The sequence below is a fragment of the Vidua macroura genome, chromosome 2 (genome assembly GCF_024509145.1).
Source record: "Vidua macroura isolate BioBank_ID:100142 chromosome 2, ASM2450914v1, whole genome shotgun sequence".
In the NCBI taxonomy this organism is placed as follows: Eukaryota; Metazoa; Chordata; class Aves; order Passeriformes; family Viduidae; genus Vidua; species Vidua macroura.
In genome coordinates, this window is record NC_071572.1 from 23,493,087 (window position 1) to 23,515,558 (window position 22,472).

Consider the following 22,472-nt stretch of genomic DNA (forward strand, 5'->3'; position numbering starts at 1 on the left):
GCGCTGGCTGTGCCCAGGTCCCAGAGACAAACTTTCCGTAAGCTTCAGGTGCCGAACCCACGCGAAGCCGCAACTGCCACGACCCCTGTCCGCCGGCTCCGGAGCCTGTTTTACCCACCCCCGCCCCTGGCGCGGGCCCGCCCGCAGCCGCCCCCTCCCCGGAGGAGCCGCCCACCGCGCAAGAGGAGCCGCTGCTCTGCGCCCTCCCCCTGCACAGCGCCCGGCGCGGGGAGGCGGGCGGAGCGCGGCGCCCCGGCACCCGCATCCCTCGTCCCCATGCGGCGGTGGGCGGCGGGACGCTGCCGCCGCGGGAAGAGCTGCGCGCCCAGGCAGCCCGTCCGGCGGCGCCGAGCCGCCCGCATCGCCCGCCCGCCCGCTGGCCCACGGAGGTCCCGGAGCGACGCGCTGGGCTCCCGCCGGGACTGAGGGCTTGAGGCGTCCTGACTTTCCACGGGGTCGTGGGGCACCCGGAGAAGGGGAGCGCTCGGAAACAACAGCAGTCAATACAAACCAGCACCCGGCGGTGTCTGCCCGGCTGCCGCGCATCGCTTATGCTTGTTCGGGGACACCCAGCCGCGGCGGCGGATCCCGCAGGATGACGGGTGATGAGGAGTCCTAAGCCGGCGTCGAGGCGGGCCACCGCAGGCAGCGATGAGCCTCGGCGAGCCGGTGCCGGAGGGGAGGCCGGGGTCCAGGTGACCGCCGGCCCCACGCCGCCGGCCGCCCACAACCTCCCGAAGCATCGGAAGCGGCGGGCAGCGCCTGCCGAGAGCGCCTCGCCCAGCCGCAGGTACGGAGCGGCGCACGGCCACCGCTGCCGGAGCACGGTCGGGTGCGGGGCGGGTTGGGTTTTGGGGTTCCCCGGCAGAGGAGCGGGGGGGCGGCTGGGCTCCCCGGCTGGCGGCCGTCGGGCATCCCGTAGCCGGTGTCGCTGTGTGTCGGCGCCCGCCCTCAGCCCGAGCGCTCCCGTCGTCCGGTCCGGCGGCGACGTTCTTCCCTAATGAGAAGCATCTGTCCTCCGGTAGGGCAGAAAGAAACACGGGGGCGAGGGGGACGAGGGAGACTAGGGCTCCCCGCAGCCCCCTCCGCCCAGCCGCTGCTGGCGCACGGCCCGGGCCGCGCGGCACCGGCCGCGCCCTCCCGCCGACCGCCCCGCCAGGCGCCGCGCGGGCCGCGCCGCCGCTCGGGGCTCCGCCCGCGCCCCGCCTCCCGGGGCGGAGCCGCAGCCCATTGGCCGGCACGCTGCGCGGGGCGGTGCAGGCAGCCAATGGCGGAGGGGGTGGCTGAGAGCGCCCCCGTGCGGCGGGGCGGCGCGGTGCGAGCTGCTGCGGCAGATGCCGGAGGGGCGGGGCCCGGCCGTGCCTCCCTCTGACACGGGCGGAGCGCGGTGAGTCCCGCCGGCCCTTCCCCAGCCCCTCCCAAGTCACTGCAGCCTCCTCTTCACCTCAGTGAGCATGTCCTGAAAGGGACCTCTCACAAAAGGAATGTAAATGGGTAGGCTGTTTTGTAGGAGGAATTTTCATTAATGAGAATATAAGGAAAACAGCACCTGAAAATTCTTAAACAAATTACAAGCTATTTGTCTTGTAAAGAATGCTAAGCGTTCCATTAACTTGACCACAGATATTTGGGGAAACTCTTCATTCCAATGAGCCTCTCCTTTGAACTGTAATAGTTTGCACATGGTAATCTTAGGGAAAAAATGTGCATCTTGTTGCTTGCAGATCTAAGACAATCTGACTTTTATACTGCAAGCAAATAACTAATGGAACTAATAACACCTGATACAAGTGAATTCTGTCATTGTCACAGTGTTGTATAAATGGAAATATTAAATGTTTATTTCCAATAACAGCCTGTATTCTTGTATGGCTTTAATTTGAAAAGCTTTCAAATTATTCTGTTGGTAGGAATAAGAATAGAAGTGTTTTAAACTCACTTGTCCAGAGTTATGGTGCTTAATTGGTATTAAGACATTACATAACTTACTTGATTTTCAGAAATTATTAGTGCTCAAGGTCAATAACAGTTGTGTTTTCTTGTCTGTGCTTCTTTAAATGACTCTCCATGGTTATAGCCATTCAGACTTCGACACATGGTTCCAAAACCTTGAACTTGAGTATTGGTAGACATACTATAAACTTTTCCTCTGAGGTTTGTGCTTACCCTTTTAAACAAATTGTGTAGTTTTATCATTTCTGATCGATCATAATACCTGTTTGGTTTATATTGCAATGTTACAGTATATCCAACATCACAAAGCAACCCATGGTAAAGGATGACAGAGTCTAGATCTATGGCCGACCAATTCTTTCTTTCACTTTCTATCTCAACCATTCCCCATATCTCTTATGAATGAGAGTCGTTTAGCCACATTTTACCCTACCAAATGTTAATAGCCTGTCTAAAAGTTAGGCAGCTAGGTGAGGTGAATTTGCTAATTTGGGACCTAATGAAGCTCAGTTGTACTATTTCTAGTTATCTGATGAGGTACATAACTGATATTATTAGTCTTCAGGTGATTATGGCTCTTTTGTTTTTTCTTTTCATTGACTGTAGAGGGAACCCTGGCAATTTGCTTGAGCTAGATATGTCCCTAAAAATTTTCTAGTTTTTCTGTGAGATGAGTACTATTCTTGGTGTTCAGAATAAACCTATAAAAGTTATTACCATAGGGAGATAGATACCTTTTTAGGATAGGTATTTAGTAGAAGTGAGTAATGGGGGAAAAATGACACTGAAATAGAAAACGACATGAAATAAAGAAAATGGCTTTCCAACTGAACTTGGCCTTGATTGTCTACAGACTTTCTAGACAGTGCAGGTAATCACTAGGTATAGAAAGGGTTTAAAATATATAAAGAGTATACAAAAGTTTTAAAAATCATAATTATTTCTTTCTTTTCTTCCTTCCTGCCCCACAACAACGTAGGAGGAGCCAGGCGAGGGGAGGCGACAAGATGGGGGAGCGGGTGGCAGCTGGAGCGCTGTCCGTGGTGCTGATGCTGGGGCTGGGGCTGCCTCTGGGCGCCCTGGGCTGCCCCCAGCCCTGCGCCTGCTACCTCCCCACCGAGGTCCACTGCACCTTCCGCTCCCTGGCAGCCGTGCCGGCACGTATCCCTAAACATGTGGAAAGAATCAACTTCGGGTTCGTATGGCAGCTTGGAGCAAACACTTTTATGCTCTTAGTGCGGAAGCCTGGAATGCTTCACACACGTGTGGCAAACCAGGATCTCTGTGTGAACTTCTTGAGTAGAATTGCAGAGATGGGTACTTACTTACCCATTGATGCTGTATTTCAAACACTACAGCTGCTGGCATGGAGGAATTAGCTTAGCCTTTTTGTTTCAAACAAAAGTTACTCTTATTTTCAAATAAATATTTATACCACGGTGTGAGTTCTTTTTTTGGCAAATAGAACATTTAGTCTTTTAGAGTGTATAAGGAAAGGTATTTAATTAAATCTGTTATGAGATTTCTACAAAATATAGTAGGAGTAAAATTCTATGATGTTACCCAGTAGCATTTTGGAGAACAATGAGATATAGCATATCTTAAATGAATACAGTTGAAAGAAATTTGATCCATTGGCTTTGGAGTTGTGGTTTGTCTGCCTTTGGTGTTGCAGTTTTTTTCAAGCAACTAAGCGCAATATAAGCATATTTTGGGACGGGATTGCTCAGACTCCAACTCACTGTCCTCTGCCAGGATATTGCCAACTCACATCTTTCAGATTTTAAGACAAGAGGGCAAGGACTATTGGTAGCCTTATATCATAAAAGTACCTTGTTGGGTCATTGTGTGACACGGAAGAATGCAAGAGTCGCAGTCCACTTCTCCTCGGTATCAGGGCTGCCCCACTACCCCTGATGAACTCACCCTGACAACTTCAAGACCTGTAAGCTGCAACTGATCATGCAATGACTGGCAGTAGTGACCTTGATTAGGTTTTATTTTTTGCTTCTCTATAGTTAAAATTTTTATCCACCAACATTTTATCCACCTAAAGCCTAATTTTGTTCTCAAAATGCTCTTGTGCTCAGTAAAGCTATATAAAAGAAATACGTACTCCAATCCCTAAATTGCTTTTGAAAATGGGATGTAGGCTTCTAAGTTACTGAGGTGTTTGGGCTGTTTTTTTAGTAAAGTACAGTATTTGATATAGTGTTAGCATAAAAAAACATTTCCTCCCTTTGTATTTCATCACTACAAATGACATTTTCTGAGTTGTGTCCTTTCCCAGGAAGAAACAGTCTTAACTGTATGTTGTTGCACTTTCACTTTGAAAGAGTGCCTTTATCATATTGCTGTTTTAAGTGTGATGCATTTAGAAGGTGAAGAGTATTTTTCTAACTGATAATTATTCAGGAAATTTTTTTTTTTTTAGATAAGTTAATATTTTTTTTCAAATGACTGATTTTGAAATAAGGAATTTTGATAAGATGTTTGCTATAAGCTTAATGGATCTGGAGAAGGACTAAGAATTATTAATACAGTGTTATAAAATTTTAGTCAATTAAGGATCTTTAGATAGATAACATGGTGAAGATCCAAAAGTATTTTCTCCATATTCAAAGTATTTTTATTTCATGCTGTGTCTTCCCTTGCTTTCTAGAAAATACCAAGAAACTGGAAAAAATCTCTAAAATTCTATGCTTAGTTTTAAGATTTCATGCCTAGATTAGAGAATACATTTAATTTTCTGTATACATATGAAAAACACAAATGTAGAGCTAGGCCACCAAATGTAACTCTTCCAAACTGGCAAATAAAGCCTGATTTGCTTGTCCAAAGAAAAACTGATTCATTTTCAAAGAGTAGATTTTTCTGTATTCCTTATCTAAGAGGAGTTTCAGGGCTCAAATGATGTAATTGGAAGGTCAATTCCTAGATCTTATGTATTTACTTAAAGTAGCCAATTATATGTTGTAACAGTAAGTGAAGCAGGATGTGACTTACTGCTTCTTGTGCTGTTTGGAAGATAACCCATTTTTAATGTTTACTCTCCAAATCTCTATGTATTTATTTTTAAATGCTGCTTTGGCAACACTGCAGCTTGTCTAGTTTGCCAGGCTCCATAGCATCATGGTTTGGCCAAAGGCCATTAATTTATTTCCATTCTATAAACTGAGCTGCATGGAAAAATATACTGACAACTATTAGAACTTCAACGCCTATTTATTACTTTTACTCCTAATTTATGGCTGAAGTGCCACAAAGTGAGTTAAAAGAAATCTTAATGTAAACATGAACTAAGTATGCTTGGGCCTTGTAAGAGTCTTTCAGTAACTTCTGGCCTTTTGACAATGCATTAAGGTCCCTTCAGTTTTTCCTGAAAGTTAGGTTACATTTTACATTTTACATTTTTTACATTTTACATTTGCAGTCTGTGACAGTGTATAAATTGTAACTGCATGTGTGATTTTTTTCCCCAGGTTCAACAGTATACAGTCTATATACGAAAACTCCTTTGCAGGACTTACAAAATTGGAATTGCTCATGATACATGGAAATGACATTCAAAATATTCCTAATGGTGCTTTGAAAGATCTTGTGTCTCTACAGGTAATGCTTATGTTTTCCTAAATTTCAAAACTACCACGAACAACAGAAAACAAAAATAAGTGTTATTTATAGTGCCTTTTTAGCATTACCATACCATTTTACCCCAAAATACATTGGATATCTATTAGCTGTGCCTATGTCTAACTTGATAATGCCAACTAACACTCAGTTTAATTCTACCTCTGACCAGCATATCATTTTTTAGTGGTGCAAAAGATTTGAATGTGGGAGGAAAATGTTTGCTTGATTGCTATTCTATTTGGATTTAGATTAAAAAATAATCTCTGGTTCTTTTTTTATGGTTGATGTTGGTTTTGTTTTTTGTTTTTTTGTTTAGGTTTTCAAAATTAGTTACAACAAATTGAAAGCCATAACTGGCCAAACTCTCCAAGGACTTTCAAGTTTAATGAGACTACACATGGACCACAACAGAATTGAGTTTATTCATCCAAATGCTTTTAATGGTTTAACCTCTCTAAGACTTGTCCACCTAGAAGGAAATTTGCTCCAGCAGCTTCACCCCAACACCTTTTCAACGTTTATGATCCTTGATTATTTCAAATTGTCAACAGTAAGACATCTCTACCTATCTGAAAATGCCCTTAGGACCTTGCCTGCAGGGATGTTTCAAGGCATGCCACTGCTGGAAAATCTTTACCTTCATGGAAATCCATGGGACTGTGACTGCAGTTTGAAATGGCTCCTTGAATGGAATGAAGTTTCTGGAGGTAGGAGCATAAGCTACCAGTGTTTATTGAACTCCTAATGTTGATTTTTTTTCCTGTTCTGTGTGTTGATGGTTTTGTTATTTCCTAAGTATTGTTAACCTACATGATGACTAAGTGCAGTCTTAAATTCTGTTACTGTTCAATAAATGTGTGTATTTAAAAAACACTGTAAAAAGCAAGCAGTTCTGTTTAATTAGATAAAAATATGTATTTAACAGCAAAGAAATTAGCCATTACATTTGGGATGATGGAAGTGGTAGTGAAGTTTATAACTGGAAAGGGGTTATAACCTTTTACTGCATTTTCTTGCACAGCAGTATACCTTTGGCTAAGGGCTGCCAATTGTCCTCAACCAACAAAGCTACTGACTGTATCCTCCCATGGAAGGTGGTAACATTGGATTTGAACTTGTTTGTCCCAGGAGGGAAGGAAATCAGTTACCAAATTCCTGGTTAAGCCCTCTGACTTTGAATCTATTAACATTAAGGCTGTAGTATGCATTCTTCATGTCCATCCCTGTTTGTTTATTGACCATAACTTCCTTTTATGATGGAGCAAATCTATTTTAAGTATTTTCAAGTGCTTGTAATGTATTTATTTTCAACCATGTAATTTTTTCATTAAATGGCTGGTCTATCTTTGTTCAGGCTTAGAAATAAGTATCACAATGCCTAGGCTAGAATGCTTCTGATTGTGTGCTGAAGCAAAAAAGAGAGTTTTATAATGCCTCTGTATCAGGAATACACTAAATGAGGAAGGATTTGAGTGTCAGTTTTCAGTTTGGGCATCTCAGTGCAGCAGAGGAACTGGTGTCACACCAGAGCTACTGCTAAAATACTAAGAGGGCATTTAATTGTAACTGAAGATGTCTCAAATGAGTGATGGAGTCCCAAGGTTTATATCATGATTTTGGAGCATGTATCGTGAATGATGGTGGGTCTTGTCATCTTAGAATACGTAATTCATTGTAATTTTGCACTTGACTGTATGACAGTGCTTTTTAGGAATGTGTGATGCTTGAATGAGTAATATAAGTCTTCCTGACTAAACAGATACTTGAGTCATCTAATGGAAATACTGTATTTCACTAGCTTACATTTTAATATTCTTACATTCTGTTCTTGATCCAAATTGTGTGTGTATGTGTAATGGGTGTACTTAAGTTTTACTGTAAGTTATAATAATGAGATATTAGTTTAACTTTCCTTCCTTAGTGCAGTGTTGTCTTGCTAGCATTTTTATTCAGTTAGGTTACCTCTTTTTGCTAAAACAGTAGTGATTTTTGGAGGGAGGAATAATTTATCCATGCCATTTTCATGTATAACAGATTTTGTATCTGTATATGACTATAACATTAACTTCTTTGGGAATTCTGTCTAGAAAGAGTTATTAAATTTCTTCAGACCAGTGTAGCCACTGCCAAGTTGATTGTGGGCCAGTTTTTCCTTATCTTTTTAAACATCCAGATTGAATCTGCAAGTGACAAACTGCATATATATGTATTTCATTTGTAACACCTTTTCAAGGAAACTGATTTTTCAGATTAGCAAAGCATATATTTTCAATTAGAATAATGGTATGAAAATTTGCTGTGCATTTCCCTTTCTCCTGACATTGTGCCTTAAAACCCACCAGTATATTGTTCATTCTTTCAAAGATCCTCATTCTTCAGGATGATACTTATTCCTAGAATAACTGTAATACATTTTATTTACTGTATGATTCCAAACTAAATACCTAAGGTACATTTGACATTTGAGTGAGCAGAACAATGTAATAAATATATGATTGTTACTTCGCAGAAAACAATCTGCATTGACAGAAGAGAGGAGTCAAGACTGTAATTTCCTGGTCTAGCTCTCCTTCTCTGTCTTAGCTTTTTTGTATTATTACAAAGTTTGCAGTTGTTTTAGAGGTCAGGGTAGAAGTAGCACTTTTTTTTATTTTCCCTGCTGATAAATAGCTTGTAAGTGCAAAAACTAGTCAGCCCATTTTGGTAGCTACAGTAAAATGTTTTGTGTACTGCTAATACTGTTCTTAATCAATAGAGAAAAATAAAAAGCTTCCTGCATTATTTAATGAGAAAGTCCAGCATTTCTCTGGTAAATGCTTTATTTTTGAAAGCTGAAAGGTCCCACTCCTCTTCATATTAGATCCACAAGTTAAGCTGTCACTACAAATGCAGTCTTTTTCACAGAGTAGTTTGTTACTGATTTAAATGTTACCCTGCACACTTCGGTTTCTAGGCATTTAATTCAGAGGCAGTGAATCTAATTTTCAGAAGGATGGAGAATTCAATCCTCTCATTAAAGTCAGGAGAAATCGTGGTCAGATTGAGAATTGGGTGCCCATTCAGCTGTAAAACAAAGAGGTGCCATTCTGTGAGTCTTGCCTTATGTGTCATGTGACATAATGCAATCCTCATGAAGTTTAGTTCATATTTCTGAGAGTTGTCTAACTCTAGAACACTTTTTCAGCTTATTTATCTCTTTTCCCTTTTCTTTCTTCCTTTTTTTTTTTTTTTTTTTTTGCAGGTGTTTTAAAATGCAAAAAGGACAAAGCCTATGAAGGGGGACAGCTCTGTGCTAAGTGCAGCAGCCCAAAACAACTGCAGAAAGAAGATATTCAAAACTTGAAAGATATTTCCTGCAGGAAGCCTGTAATTCAGTCCTCACTGAGGCAAAATAGCAGTACTCAGAATGAGGAAGATGGTGACAGTTACGAACTGCCTCTGGAAGAACTTCAGTCCTTGCCATGGAACATTACTCTAAATATGACTGATGAGCATGGCAATATAGTCCACCTGAATTGTGAAATCAAAAAACCAACAGGTTCTACCAAAATTCAGTGGAATCAAATCCAGACTCAGGACATAGACATAAATGCCACAATTGCACTGGATTTTGAATGTCCAATGAATCGAGAAAACTATGAAAAACTATGGAAGCTTATAGCTTACTACAGTGAAGTACCTGTCAAATTAGAGAGGGAACTTATGCTCAGAAAAGAGCCTAAAATGAGCTATCAGTACAGGCAAGGCTCAGATTATGATGCTCTTTACTACACAGGTGTAAAAGCTCAAATACTGGCTGAGCCTTCCTGGGTGATGCAGCCTCTTATAAATATCCAATTAAACAGGCGCCAGAGTACAGGGAAAAAAGTAGTGCTATCTTTTTTTACTGTGTTTTCTCAGACAATTCATACCAAAACCTCCAGGCAGCAGAGAAACTGGGTAATGATAGAGCAAAATCAGAGCACAAGGACAGCACAGATTGTGGTGGAAGGGTCAGAGTGTCAGCTGAGCTGCAGTGTGAAAGCTTCTGAGAGCCCCTCCATTCAGTGGCTTTTTCCAGATGGAACTAAACTGCAGGCACCTTTTAATGAGAAAGACAATAGGTTTTCCATTCTCAGTAGTGGCCAACTAATAATCAAAGCAGTGAGTTACACTGATGGAGGTGTGTACCACTGCATTGCCCAAGTGAGAGATGATATGGACATAATGGCTTACAGACTTGTTGTGCAGCCTGCAGCTATTCAGGTAACTGATTCAGATGTAGTGAGAGTTGAAAAAAATGTTGGAGATCCAATAGCTTTGCCATGCAATGCAATTGCTATCCCAGACCCACAATTGAGCTGGATTCTTCCAAACAGTCAGGTACTCAATGATTTATCAAACTCTTCAAAAGGCTATATGCTAACCAATGGTACTTTGCTTATTCCAAAGAGCCATGTCACTGATAGTGGCCATTACAGATGTGTGGCTGTCAATCAGCAGGGATCAGATCAGATTGTTGTAAGGGTCACAGTAAATAAAATGGTGTCTGACAGGTCATTTAAACGAATAAAACTTAAGAAGCGCCCAGGCTCAAAAGGTTTGTCAAAAACAAGAGGGCGGGTCATAGACGATGAAGAGGGATCAGGGGCAGGAGGGGTGGAGGAGTTCCCACGAAGAAAGAACCACCTAAAAGACTGGGAAATACCTTTTAAACAGAAAAGTGACCAAGTGCCAGAGGCTCAAATTAAAAAGGGGAAGAAGGGCAGAAGGAAAATGAAAATCTGGAAAAGTACTGATGGAACCCAAGACAGCAATGTTGCAGAAGGCCGGAGAGTATTTGAATCTCGAAGGAGAATTAATGTGGCTAGCAAACAGATTAATCCACAGCATTGGGCTGACATTTTGGCGAAGGTCCGTGGGAAGAATCTTCCTAGAATGACAGCTACAACCATCTCTGTTACAACTTCATTGGCATCAGTCATGCAGGAAACTACTCCTGCCCCTTACCCCTTAGCCAGCCCTCCATCTTCAGAGACAGGAGCTGATGTGGTGGATTCCTCTGCTGATGCATCACCTGTGGGTGAAAATGAACAATTCTCGGTCACTGTTTCACAGAACATGGAAGTCTTTTCAGTCCAGCCTGTATTAATAAGGTCAGAAACTGAACCATTCTCGAATCACAGGGCTTTAGAAACACCTGCAAGTATGGACACTGTAGAAATTGCTTTGTCAGGTCCATATTTGGCTCCTGTCTCTGCAACTCCACAACCACAAGGGGAGCAGCATCTTGATGTCAGGACGGATGATTCAGTTGCCTTGACTGAAGAACCTCTAGCCAAAAAAATTGTAACAAACTTTCCTGATGTTCAGAGCAGTTTATTCACCGTGGAAAATACTGTATCTTCTATATCTGAAGAAAATTCTGCTTTTGCTGAGCTACCACTTGATGCTACTCTCCTTGCTGAGTCTCAGACTGTGGATCTTCATAGCACCTTGGAGAAAAACTTGAAGTTAAATGAAATGGGCCCAATTAGTGTTGACACCCTAACTTCAGCCCCTTCTCAGTTTGATGAGACCATCCCAACAGGTTCTGTAGGCACTACTACTGTTCCTTCATCTACTTTTCCATTTGTTAGAGAAAAGAGCAATGATGCAAGATACCAGCACAAAAAAATATCCACAAGTCATACAAAAATGGCAGACTTAAGCAGCAGTTTTCTAGCTGTCACGCCCATCAGGGTTCAGAGCGAAGAAGAACCTGAAACCCAGAGGAATACAGTGACTCAAGAAAGCATATCCAGCAGTAATGCAGACAGTTCTCAGACAGAGGAAAACAGAAACCTAGCTATTCCAAAACAAGGTCCCATATTCATTTTGCATAGTGCTAATGCTCCTCATAAAACAGCAGAGGGGTTAGAAACAGCTTCTTCCATGAGTAGATTGACCTCTGTGGCCACCACAACTCCGAATAGAAAGACCATGCCTTCACTTATTACTCAGCATGGTAGAAAAAGGCCTTATGGGAGAAGGAGAAGGCCAAACAGAATCCGACAGAGACCAAAGCCTTTGCCCCGCGTTGTTTTAACCACAGAGGCAATGCCTGTAATTCCAAGGACACCTGAAATTGAAGCTGTTACCAAAACTTTTGCAACTCTTACAAGTCCTGATCTTAACACCAAAATACAGGCTAGGAAAGAGGAGCGTATGGAATCCACTCCTTCATTAATTCCTGATTTGGGTGTCACAGAGAAAATTACAAAAATCAGAGATGTGATCACAACTTTCTCTTTTAGGCCTACTACTTCTTCACCTGGAGCCAAACGTGTGACACACCCTACTAGCCCTGAAACCTTGGAACTTCCAGTGACTGAACCCATCACAATTTTATCATCGTATGCTGTACATGATGCGCTTCCCACAGAAGAGTCAAGTGCACCTCTGAAACCAGAGCAAAGTAAAGTGCCAGCATACCACTCATTAGACAATGTCTCTGTGAAGAAGGACATGAAAGCAGATTCTAAAACTGTGGATCATAAGGCAGAACAGTCAATGTCCACAACTTCTCCTGCATATAGAAACAGCTCAATACTATCAACAAAACCAAAATCTCAAGAAGAGCCTAACCTATTTGACTTAGAAGTTGTAGTTAATGAAACAACTGCTGGAACATTCCAGTTGGCATATCCCACTATGAGTGACTTAAGTATTCCTGTTGGCACAGTTGAAGTTTTTAAGGACCTCTCAGTTTCAAAGGAGCCAAGGAAGCCCACAGTATCTATAGAAACACCAGGAAAAGCTGAGCCACCTCAGCAATATGAGATAATTACTTTATCCTCCTCTTTCAGCACTGCAGAAACTCAGACTTTTCCAGTTAGGGAGACAAAGAAATCTGTTACTTCCCAGGCTGGGACAGAGCCATCTTCCTTGGACAGAAAGGAATCTATGTTACATGTGTTTTATCATTCACAGACGACTGAAAAGCCTCCTACTACGTCCACTGCTTTTGTTCCATTTATAAAACCTGTCACTCTTCCCCCTTCCATTTCAAGCACTTCACATCCTTCTCTTCATTATACCACCAAGGAGAGTAATGCCTTTAATCAAGAAAGATTCCCAGAAGCAAAACAAGTTGGAGCAGGTGGTGACAAAATAGTGATGACCTCAAAACAGAATGTTCACCCTACTCTGTCCTCTAACCAGAACAGGATTAGCATACAGTCCAAAGAGCAGCAATTCAATGAGTTGTACAGTAGCAAGTCAAACAACAGTTTACTGCTAAGTCCAAATCTTCCCCAATCACCTGCTGGAATGATACCAAGCATAAACCAAAGACTACCTGTTGTGCCTCCAAAGCACATTCCAGTAAGAGGCACAATGAAGCTTCCTGTAACACAGGGCCCACTTCGCTATTTTATAACACATCAGCCTCTTCACTACACAAACAAACCAGAGATAACAGCGTATGCAGCACATACCATCCAGGACAGAAAAACTTCTGTTTTCCCAACTACCCCAACACAAGCCTCTCCATTTCACAAAACAAGTCCATTAGCCGAAAGCAAGTTCAGTAACCAGGGTCAGAACAGATACAATCTTAATTCAAGGTTTTTTGGAAATAACCATGTTCCAGATAACAGAGGCACAGCTGGGAGACAACCAAGTCAAGGGATCCCCTATTACCCCAGTTCCAGAATACCATTTCTTTTCAACAGAACAAGGATATTCCCTCACTTAAATATGCATCCTAAACCAGATGTTCCTAGTCAACTAGTGCCAAAAGACACAAATGCAAAGAAGGTTGCTCAGGTCTTACCTACTGGGATTACAGTGCAGAAAGCTACAGCTATTCCAGTGCCTCCAATGCCACATGCCACAACGACCACATCACCACGGGTGATTTTAAAGATCACCCCTCCAGCCTTCCTCTCTCAGCACACTAAACCACAAATAACCACTACAGTTCATCCTTTTAAAAATGTCTATTATCGTAATCAAAAATTTCTATCTGTTCCTTACATGGGAGGCATTATGCCACACAATTCAACTATAATTCAGTCTTCCACTAATTTTAGGGTACACGGAGAAAGACCTAAAATTATCACAAAAGCATCTCAGACCATATCCATCCTTGCTGAAATGGATGCTTTTATCCCTTGTGATGCAGTTGGGGAACCCAAGCCTTTTATTACTTGGACAAAAGTCTCTACAGGTAAGACATAAAAAATGCGTTCTTCTGCATGGTTTTTAGGGGTATTGCACAGAAGTGCAACATGATCACAAGAGTAGTTCAAAATACTGAAAAAATACTTCCTGTCACTTACAATCATTGTAGAGAAAATGATTAATTGCAACTAATCATTACAAGTAATAATAATATGCAGTATTTCTTGTAGTAAAAGAAAACCTCTACCATTTAATGAGTTTGTTTTTGAAGAGTAATTTTAGGCTGTGAAAAGCATCCAACTCTGCTGATTCATAGCAGTTAGAATTTATTACATCAATACTTGTGAGTATGGACTTGTTAACATTGATACCATAAATATTGATGTGTGGGTCATCTCCATATGCAAAAGTAACAGAAAAGTTGCATAAAGATTTAAGAGGGATCCTAAAACAAGGCCTTCAAAAATTTCCACGCTGTCCATGTTTGCAAGCTAGTAGTAAGTTCTGCAATAGGAACAAAGACTAATTTGTGCTATGGAGAGTGTCAGAAGATCTCATGTGGGCCCTCTGAAGTTTTAATTGGTGTCGAGTAAACCTAAAATCTCACTTAAGACTTCTTTATTGCAATAATGTACACTTTGACTTCTTTCTTTCCTCTCACCTTCACAGGAGCTCTAATGACAGCCAACAGCAAGTTACAGAGGTTTGAAGTCTGGAAAAATGGTACTCTCCTTATCCGAAATGCTCAGCTTCAGGATCGTGGGCAGTATTTATGCACAGCTCAGAACCTGCATGGAGAAGATAAAATGATTGTTGTGCTCACAGTTGTAGCCCACCAGCCCAAAATTTTACTTTCCCGCTATCGAGATGTCACGGTCTACTTTGGAGATACCATAGCAATGGAGTGTCAGGCTAGTGGGACTCCAAGCCCATTAATTTCATGGATTTTCCCAGATAGGAAGATTTTGCAGGCAGTCACAACCACAGAAAGCAGGATAATGCTTCATGAAAATCGAACCTTGTCTATCAAGCAAGCAACTTTTTCAGACCGCGGAGTTTACAAATGTGTAGCAAGCAATGCTGCAGGAGCTGACAGCATTGCAGTGAGGCTGCACATTGCAGCTTTACCTCCCATCATCCAGCAGGAAAAGCAAGAGAACATTTCCTTGCCCCTTGGTAGCAGTATTAACATCCACTGCACTGCCAAAGCAGCACCTTCTCCCAACATCCGCTGGGTGGTCTTTGATGGCACGCAAATCCGACCTTCTCAGTTTGTCAATGGGAATTTATTTGTTTTTCCTAATGGGACTCTTTACATTCGCAATGTCTCCCCCAAGGACAGTGGGACCTATGAGTGCATTGCTGCTAACATGGTGGGAGCTGCCAGGAGAACAGTGCAACTCCATGTGAAGAAGCATGCATCTAATGCTAAGATCACTGGGAGCTCTCCTCAGAGAACAGATGTTACATACGGTGGCATCCTGCGTTTGGACTGTAGTGCTTCTGGTGACCCTTGGCCTCGGATATTATGGAGGTTGCCTTCCAAAAGGATGATTGATTCCCTTCACAGGTAAATTACTGTTTGGTGTGTTGCAGGTAAATTGCAGTTCAAATGAACTTAGAGAAAAGCCCACTCATATATGTACAAGTTTCATTCCTGACTTCTGTGGGTTTTGAATGATCCTCCCAATCCTTAAGAAGGATTTTAAAATTATATAAAAAAATATAAATCATATCTTAGCATAATTTTCTTGAAAGCAGTATTACTCTTGAAAAGTTAGCTTCAAGTTTTTAGGATAAGCTGCCACTATTTGTCTTTTACAGCCACTTGTAAAAATAGCAAAAAGTCCAGATATACAGCTTGTTCCAATGTGCTTAGTCTGAATAATATTGCACAGGTGCCTGCTTTTCCCCAGGAGAAAAGGGATCTTTGAATTTTATCTTTCAGGCAAATCATTACACATAGTTTGGGCAAATAAATCAACTTATAATTACTTAAACAAACACAATCATTTTAATGTCATATATAAACAAATGTTACCACACAATAAGGTCTGTGCAAACCTGGTTGTATATAAATGCCTAAAACAATACATTCTCAAATATTTGCAATATCAATTAAAATGCCACTTCTACAAACTTAAAATAACTGTCCTAACACTTGGCTGAAAACAAATTTCTGTGCTGTAAATTATTCATAGCTCAGCTTAGAGCACTATAAAGAGACAACAAATTCACTGTAATTGAAATGCATAATTGGGAACAACTTTTTTCACAGCTGAACATAGTCATAATTTTTTTATATTGACAAAAATATATTTAGGTAACCTATATAGCACAAAATCCAGATTGCATTTTATGCCTCATAGTGGTAGCAAAAAAAATACTGTGTTTCTTTTTCATTTTCTCTCATGATCTTTATGTGGGCTGCTTTTCAAATACTGGAGATCTTCTTTGGGGAGAAAACTGTGGCTACTGAGGAAGTTGGTTTTGACCACAGTACACCAATTCCATAGTGAAGTGGAAAGGAATAATAGTTTTTTTAGTGTACTGGAAATTTTTTTCCCTTAAAAAAAGGAAAGCTTAGCAACATTTTGCTTCTTTGTGACTCTTCTAAAGGTTTAGTATTTATACCCTATGTATATGTATACCCTATGTATATGTATTACCCATTTAGTAATGCCACCCTATGCCAGAGGAAGTTCCTCATCTTTATTTGTTTTCAGCTGAAGACCCAGGTACCAAACTCTATTATGGTCCATATAGCCTCGTGTGGATTATATAATTCAGAGATATATAATTCAGAGATCTCATATTTCAATGTTATAGAATAATGTATAAGTAGTCAGAAGCATCAAAACCACCATAATTTGTTATTTAGTGGATGTTACTGGTCAAAAACAGAATTAAAGTCATTAAACACAACAAAATTACTTGGTTACAAGTGAGTAGAATTATCTTTTTCCATTTGCTTTTTGGTGGTGAATATCCTGGAAATTTCTGACTATCTAATTGTTTAACAATAGCAATTTTCCTCTCCTATTCTTTTTTTTTTCTTTTGATACTGTTGAGTGGTTATTCCCCCACAGATTTCTCTCAGTAGTTAATACCCAAAATGTGATTTTGTAGCTCATGTTAGATTCTTTTTTCTTTCCTTACAGCACTTTGGAGACTAGAATCAAAGTATTCAGCAATGGGACTTTGGTTGTTCATTCAGTTACAGACAAAGATGCAGGAGACTATTTGTGTGTGGCCCGCAATAAGATAGGGGATGACTACGTGGTCCTCAAAGTGAACGTGATGATGAAGCCAGCAAAAATAGAACATAAGAATGAGAATAACCACAAGGTCAAGTATGGAGGGGACCTGAAAGTTGATTGTGTAGCCACAGGTCTGCCAAACCCAGAGATCTCCTGGGGTCTTCCAGATGGCAGCATGATCAATACTTTCATGCAGTCGGATGACAGCGGCAGCCGGACGAAGCGATACGTGGTCTTTGATAATGGAACCCTGTATTTCAATGATGTTGGACTGAGAGAGGAAGGGGACTACACCTGCTATGCTGAAAACCAGATTGGGAAGGATGAAATGAAGGTGCGGGTCAAAGTGGTGGCAGAGCCTGCAACCATCAGGAACAAAACGTACATCACTATTAACGTACCTTATGGCGATGTTGTCACAGTAGCATGTGAAGCCAAAGGAGAGCCCACTCCCAAAGTGACCTGGCTTTCCCCAACCAACAGGCCTATTCCTGCCCTATCTGATAAATATCAGATATACAGAGATGGCACCCTCCTCATCCAAAAGGCCCAAAGGTCTGACAGTGGTAACTATACTTGTGTAGCACGGAACAGTGCTGGAGAAGATCGGAAGATTGTTTGGATCCATGTTGACGTTCAGCCTCCCAGAATCAATGGTCATCTCAGTGCAATAACATCTGTGAGGGAGACAGCCATCAGAGACAGCCGCAAACTTATTGACTGCAAAGCTGAGGGCATCCCTGCTCCGCGTGTCCTATGGGCTTTTCCAGAAGGAGTAATCTTACCGGCTCCCTACTATGGGAACAGGATCACTGTGCATCGCAATGGTACACTGGACATCAGAGGAGTGAGACAGACAGACGCTGTGCAGCTCGTATGCATCGGGCGGAACGAAGGTGGTGAAGCGAGACTGCTTGTGCAGCTCCTCATCACAGACCATTTGGAGAAACCCTCCTTCAGAGACCCTGTCAGTGAAAGGATCACTGCCATTGCTGGGCACAGCATCAATCTGAACTGCTCAGTTCAGGGGAACCCCAAACCCAGCACAAGCTGGATTCTTCCCAACGGCTCTGAAGTGCTGAGTGGCAGTCGCCTGCACAGATTTTACCATAAGAGGGATGGGATCTTACATATCAGCAGCTTATCTGCTGGGGATGCTGGAACCTACCGCTGTACAGCCAGAAACCCAGGAGGTTATATGGAACGAGTAGTCTTCTTGAAGGTGGGACTCAGGCCAGAAATTAGCAACCAGTACAACAACCTGGTGAGCATCATCAATGGAGAAACTCTGCAGCTTCACTGCATCACCCAGGCAAGCCATCAGGCGCAGATCTCTTGGACACTGCCCAATGGTATGGTTATGGATGCCCCCCAGGCTGTGGGTCGCTTTTCCCTGATGGAGAATGGCTCATTGACAGTGCGTGAGGCTTCTGTATTTGACAGGGGCACTTACCTGTGCAAAGTGTCAACAGAGTATGGGACTTCTGTTATGACTGTGCCTGTCATTGTGATCGCCTATCCGCCTCGGATCACCAGCGAGCCAGCACCTGTCATTTATGCCAGACCTGGAAATTCAGTTAAACTGAACTGCATGGCCATTGGGATTCCTAAAGCAGAAATAACATGGGAACTTCCAGATAAATCACATCTGACAACAGGAGCTCAATCCCGTTTGTATGGAAACAAATTCCTCCATCCTCAGGGGTCATTAGTCATCCAGCAGTCCACTCAAAGGGATGCAGGCTTCTATAAATGCACTGCTAAAAATATACTAGGCAGTGATTCTAAAACAACCTACATACACATATTCTAACATTAAAACAAGTGCCTTTGACTGGATACTGGTGTTAAGTCACTGCCAAACATGTGCAATGAGGAAAGTACTGCTTGCAACAATGGCTAACGAGAACAAGAAGGAATTAATCTGCATTTCTTTTGTACTCAATATGGCAGTAAGTCTGGAACTAAGACTAACATGTTGAAAAAGGTCTTCGAATTGTTAAGACAGTGTAATGTGGGTTTTCATGCTATCCAATAGCATCTGAGACATAAAGTACTTTATTGTTAATAGTCCAAAGCTATTTCTTGTTCTAACAAGCACCTTAAAAATACCAAAGAAGTATTAACTGTTAATAAGTGAGCTGCAATGATAGAAGTACTTTTGTAAAACATAATTTTCTTTATACCCTACAGTGCCTTTTCATAATCTAGGCTTATAGAATATGATTATTAACCTTTCTGTTCATGCTTCTATCAGCTCTTCAAAATCAAAGACTAAATTAGCAAATAAGAGTGATCTATTTTAATAAAAATACATGCAGAGATTAGCTACCTTAACATATGAACATACATTTGCCAGCTACTAAGGATGCTATGGTCAATTAATTCATTATATATTTTATATATATTTTTTAATCTGACTATGAGACTAGAAAGAGTAGCAGTGAAATTGGTCTCATTTTATAAATTATTGGTCTTTACAAGACTCTGATACATTACAGTGTTTTATAATATTAAGGTCAATATACTGTACATTTTATAATAAAAAAATATTTTCCAAAGAATGTATTCACTGGTTTTCTTTTTTTTTTTTTTTCTTTCAGAAAATAAGGAACTCCAAACAGTGGGAGTATGGAGTTAGGTCAAAAAACCTGAAGTAATGTAGTGTTATATGTACTTGTATTTGAACCAATTTCTGTTTGTTTCATTTATAGATGCTTTAGAGAAGACAAATTAGTATAATTGTTTATCTTTTTAAAAGTGATTTATTAATAGAAATTTATGTATATTTCAGCATATATTTGCAATGTCAATACTTTTTCTGCAGTCAAGGATTGTTTTCTGGATACTGTCCATAATTTTATGAAAATTTATCTCTTGTGCTATAGAAGTATTTGGTGCAAGGTGCTGACTATGCCCATGTTTTAACATAGTATAACAATCAGAATTTTACAAATGTTAACTTACCTTTCAACATGTGGATTCTCTCAGTCATTCCTGAATTCTTAAAGTTCTGCTTATTCATAAAACTTATGCTCATGTTTTAGACTATGGTTAGAATAAAAGTTTTATTTTTATTTTCTATGTTGATCAAAACATGTCAGTAGTGTAAAGTGTCTTGCTAATATTTACATTTTGCAAAAGCTGAAAGCAAAGGTTTCCTGCCCCACAAGTTTATCCAGTTTAGAAAATAGTAAGCTGTTGCAAAATGTATACTTATCGTAATGGTAAACAGAACTGAGCTACTTAAAGTAAAAGGTATTTTTTTAGAACAAGAATATAGAATTAAATGAGAAGGGCATTACTGAAGATACAATTTATATTATAGAATATTTTATAAAACTTATTTTTAAAAAATTCAGTGCAGGCTAAAAATCTGTGGTTTGTACACAACTTCATTAAAGTTGTGGATATGTTGCCTAATTAAACAGCACTTAAATATATCTTAGTTTCTTTTTTATGGTTTAAACCCTTGGGCCTTAAACCACTAAGCAGAGCTCAAGGGGAAGCATGTCCCTAAATACCTGGCAGGAATGTAGCTGCTTGTGAAAATAGTTAATGAAGAAAGAGAAGAGGCATTTAAGATTTTTAACTAGATTGCCCATGTGGTACTTTCTAATCTGGCTATTTTCCTTGAACATATCAGATACATCTTTAGATCCTTTACTTTTAACTTTATAGTAGTTTTCCAATTTGGAAAATGGTCATACAATATTTAATAATAATAATACATCTTGTAAAAGAGTCTGAAGTCAGCATTTGGCATTGTAGTAGGAGTCAAGCACTTTTAATCATTTGTCCAGCCTTCACTTAACAGTTATAGGAATTTAGAGATATTCTTGGGTACTGAATTACTTCTGTATATTTCTATTAAGTAGATTTCTTTTTATGTTAAGGGAAGAAAACAGAATCCAAATCCAAATTCAAACATTTGATCTTTTAGGATCAAAGCATCAGATCATGTTTTATTCCTCAGTCCAGAATTTTCACAGCTACCAATGGAAGTTTTGGAGGTTAAGAAATGAAAGATTTCACTCTAGACATTTTCTTAAGTCAAAACTTGCATGCCTGCAAAATTCCTTCAAAAGGGGACTTACAATTTTTTAATGTGTTATGATTTCCATTATGTTTGCCTTTACCCCTTTTATGAAAATATACTCCCAATGAGAGACTTATAAAATATAATTTTCTTCCAAAATAAATGTAACCACAACTTAAAAATATCAAATGAATGCTTTTTACACTCAAGCAGTATTGGGCCATATGTTGGGTCTGTCATACTCTTTCTGTGCTGATATGCCTGTTGTCCAGGATTTCTGTCTTGAGTCCCTTTTGTAGAAATAAAGACATTCACAGGGAAACAAAGACTGTTCTAAGACTTATATTCTTGGGCCTGAGTCTGCATGTCACTCTATGTGCTGAATCATCCATCAAACGAAGGCAGTCAGGCAAGTAGGACAATGAGTTTAAATAATAATTTCTTTCTTTATTTCCAGGTAATTATCTGCAAGTTGTGTTAAATAAGTAAATGACAAATTTACATTACTTCAAGGATGCAACACTTCATTCTTTTTTTTTCTTCAAAAGTCTTCATTCCTTTTTCAGACCAAGCAGGACCCATGCATTCAAAGGTTCAAAGGCAATGTAGTTTGTTTTTTTCTGATTTGGGGAATGCTGGAAAATTAGGTGCTTGCTCATGGTTTGAGGAGGTTTCTACATTTTTACTTGATCAATCAAAGCAGGTTCTGGATAGTTTCCATGGAAAGTAAAAACATTCCTTGCTTTTGCTTTGTAAATGGAGAAGAAAGATTTGTTTGTCTTCTATTTGCAGAAGCAGAATAACAAGGTGACTTATTACAACTGTGCAGATTGAAAATTACTGCAGTTGTCAATACATTTTTTGCAATGGCCTTCACAAAAAGAGATTCACTTTGACCATATCCAGAACACAACTAGCAACTAGTAACAGAAATTGATGTAGGAATATAGATCAGAAAAGCAATAAACAGGGAATTTAATTAGGGTATTCATGTCTAGATCTGATAAAATTCATAAAACACTATTGAGTTCACTTGCATGTTTTATTGATTATCTTCAAAAGCTCTTGAAGTCCAATTGTGGTACAAGAAGACTGGAAAAAAATACCAAAGCTGTAGTTGAGAAAACATGGATCAACAAAACTCTGGTATTAAGAGAGGTACTTTGTTTAACTCATTATTAAACAATCAATTTAAGAGCATCTGTAGAAAAACAGAGTGATAGGAAGCAGCTGCTCTGCCTGTTTCTGTAACAAATTGTATAACAATCTAGTTACGTTCTCACACAAGTAGTTAGTTCTGAGTATGGGAAGAGAGGATTTGTTAATGGCTATCAGGTATAGAGAAGACATTTCAAAAATATGTCAATATTATTAAATTGAAAAATATTAAAGTACATAGGACCAAGTTGCAATTCTGAGGGATCTTTCTAGATGGGTGAAAT

The 22,472-nt window shown here is 40.3% G+C and overlaps 1 protein-coding gene and 1 long non-coding RNA gene across 2 annotated transcripts; one reads left to right on the forward strand and one right to left on the reverse strand.

Moving 5' to 3' along the window:
- Positions 1 to 351: 351 nt before the first annotated feature.
- Positions 352 to 19,588, forward strand: MXRA5 (matrix remodeling associated 5). The gene is made up of 7 exons (XM_053971433.1): positions 352 to 790; positions 2,933 to 3,148; positions 5,436 to 5,565; positions 5,903 to 6,293; positions 8,828 to 13,777; positions 14,401 to 15,301; positions 16,893 to 19,588. The coding sequence occupies exons 1-7, from the start codon at positions 606 to 608 to the stop codon at positions 18,802 to 18,804; spliced, it is 8,685 nt and encodes a 2,894-aa protein (XP_053827408.1). The 5' UTR covers positions 352 to 605; the 3' UTR covers positions 18,805 to 19,588.
- LOC128804024 (uncharacterized) lies at positions 8,437 to 17,338 on the reverse strand. The gene is made up of 4 exons (XR_008435903.1): positions 17,286 to 17,338; positions 14,393 to 14,519; positions 10,576 to 10,642; positions 8,437 to 8,649 (listed from the first exon to the last, which is right to left on the reverse strand). It is a non-coding gene; the product is annotated as an uncharacterized LOC128804024 (long non-coding RNA).
- Positions 19,589 to 22,472: the final 2,884 nt, after the last annotated feature.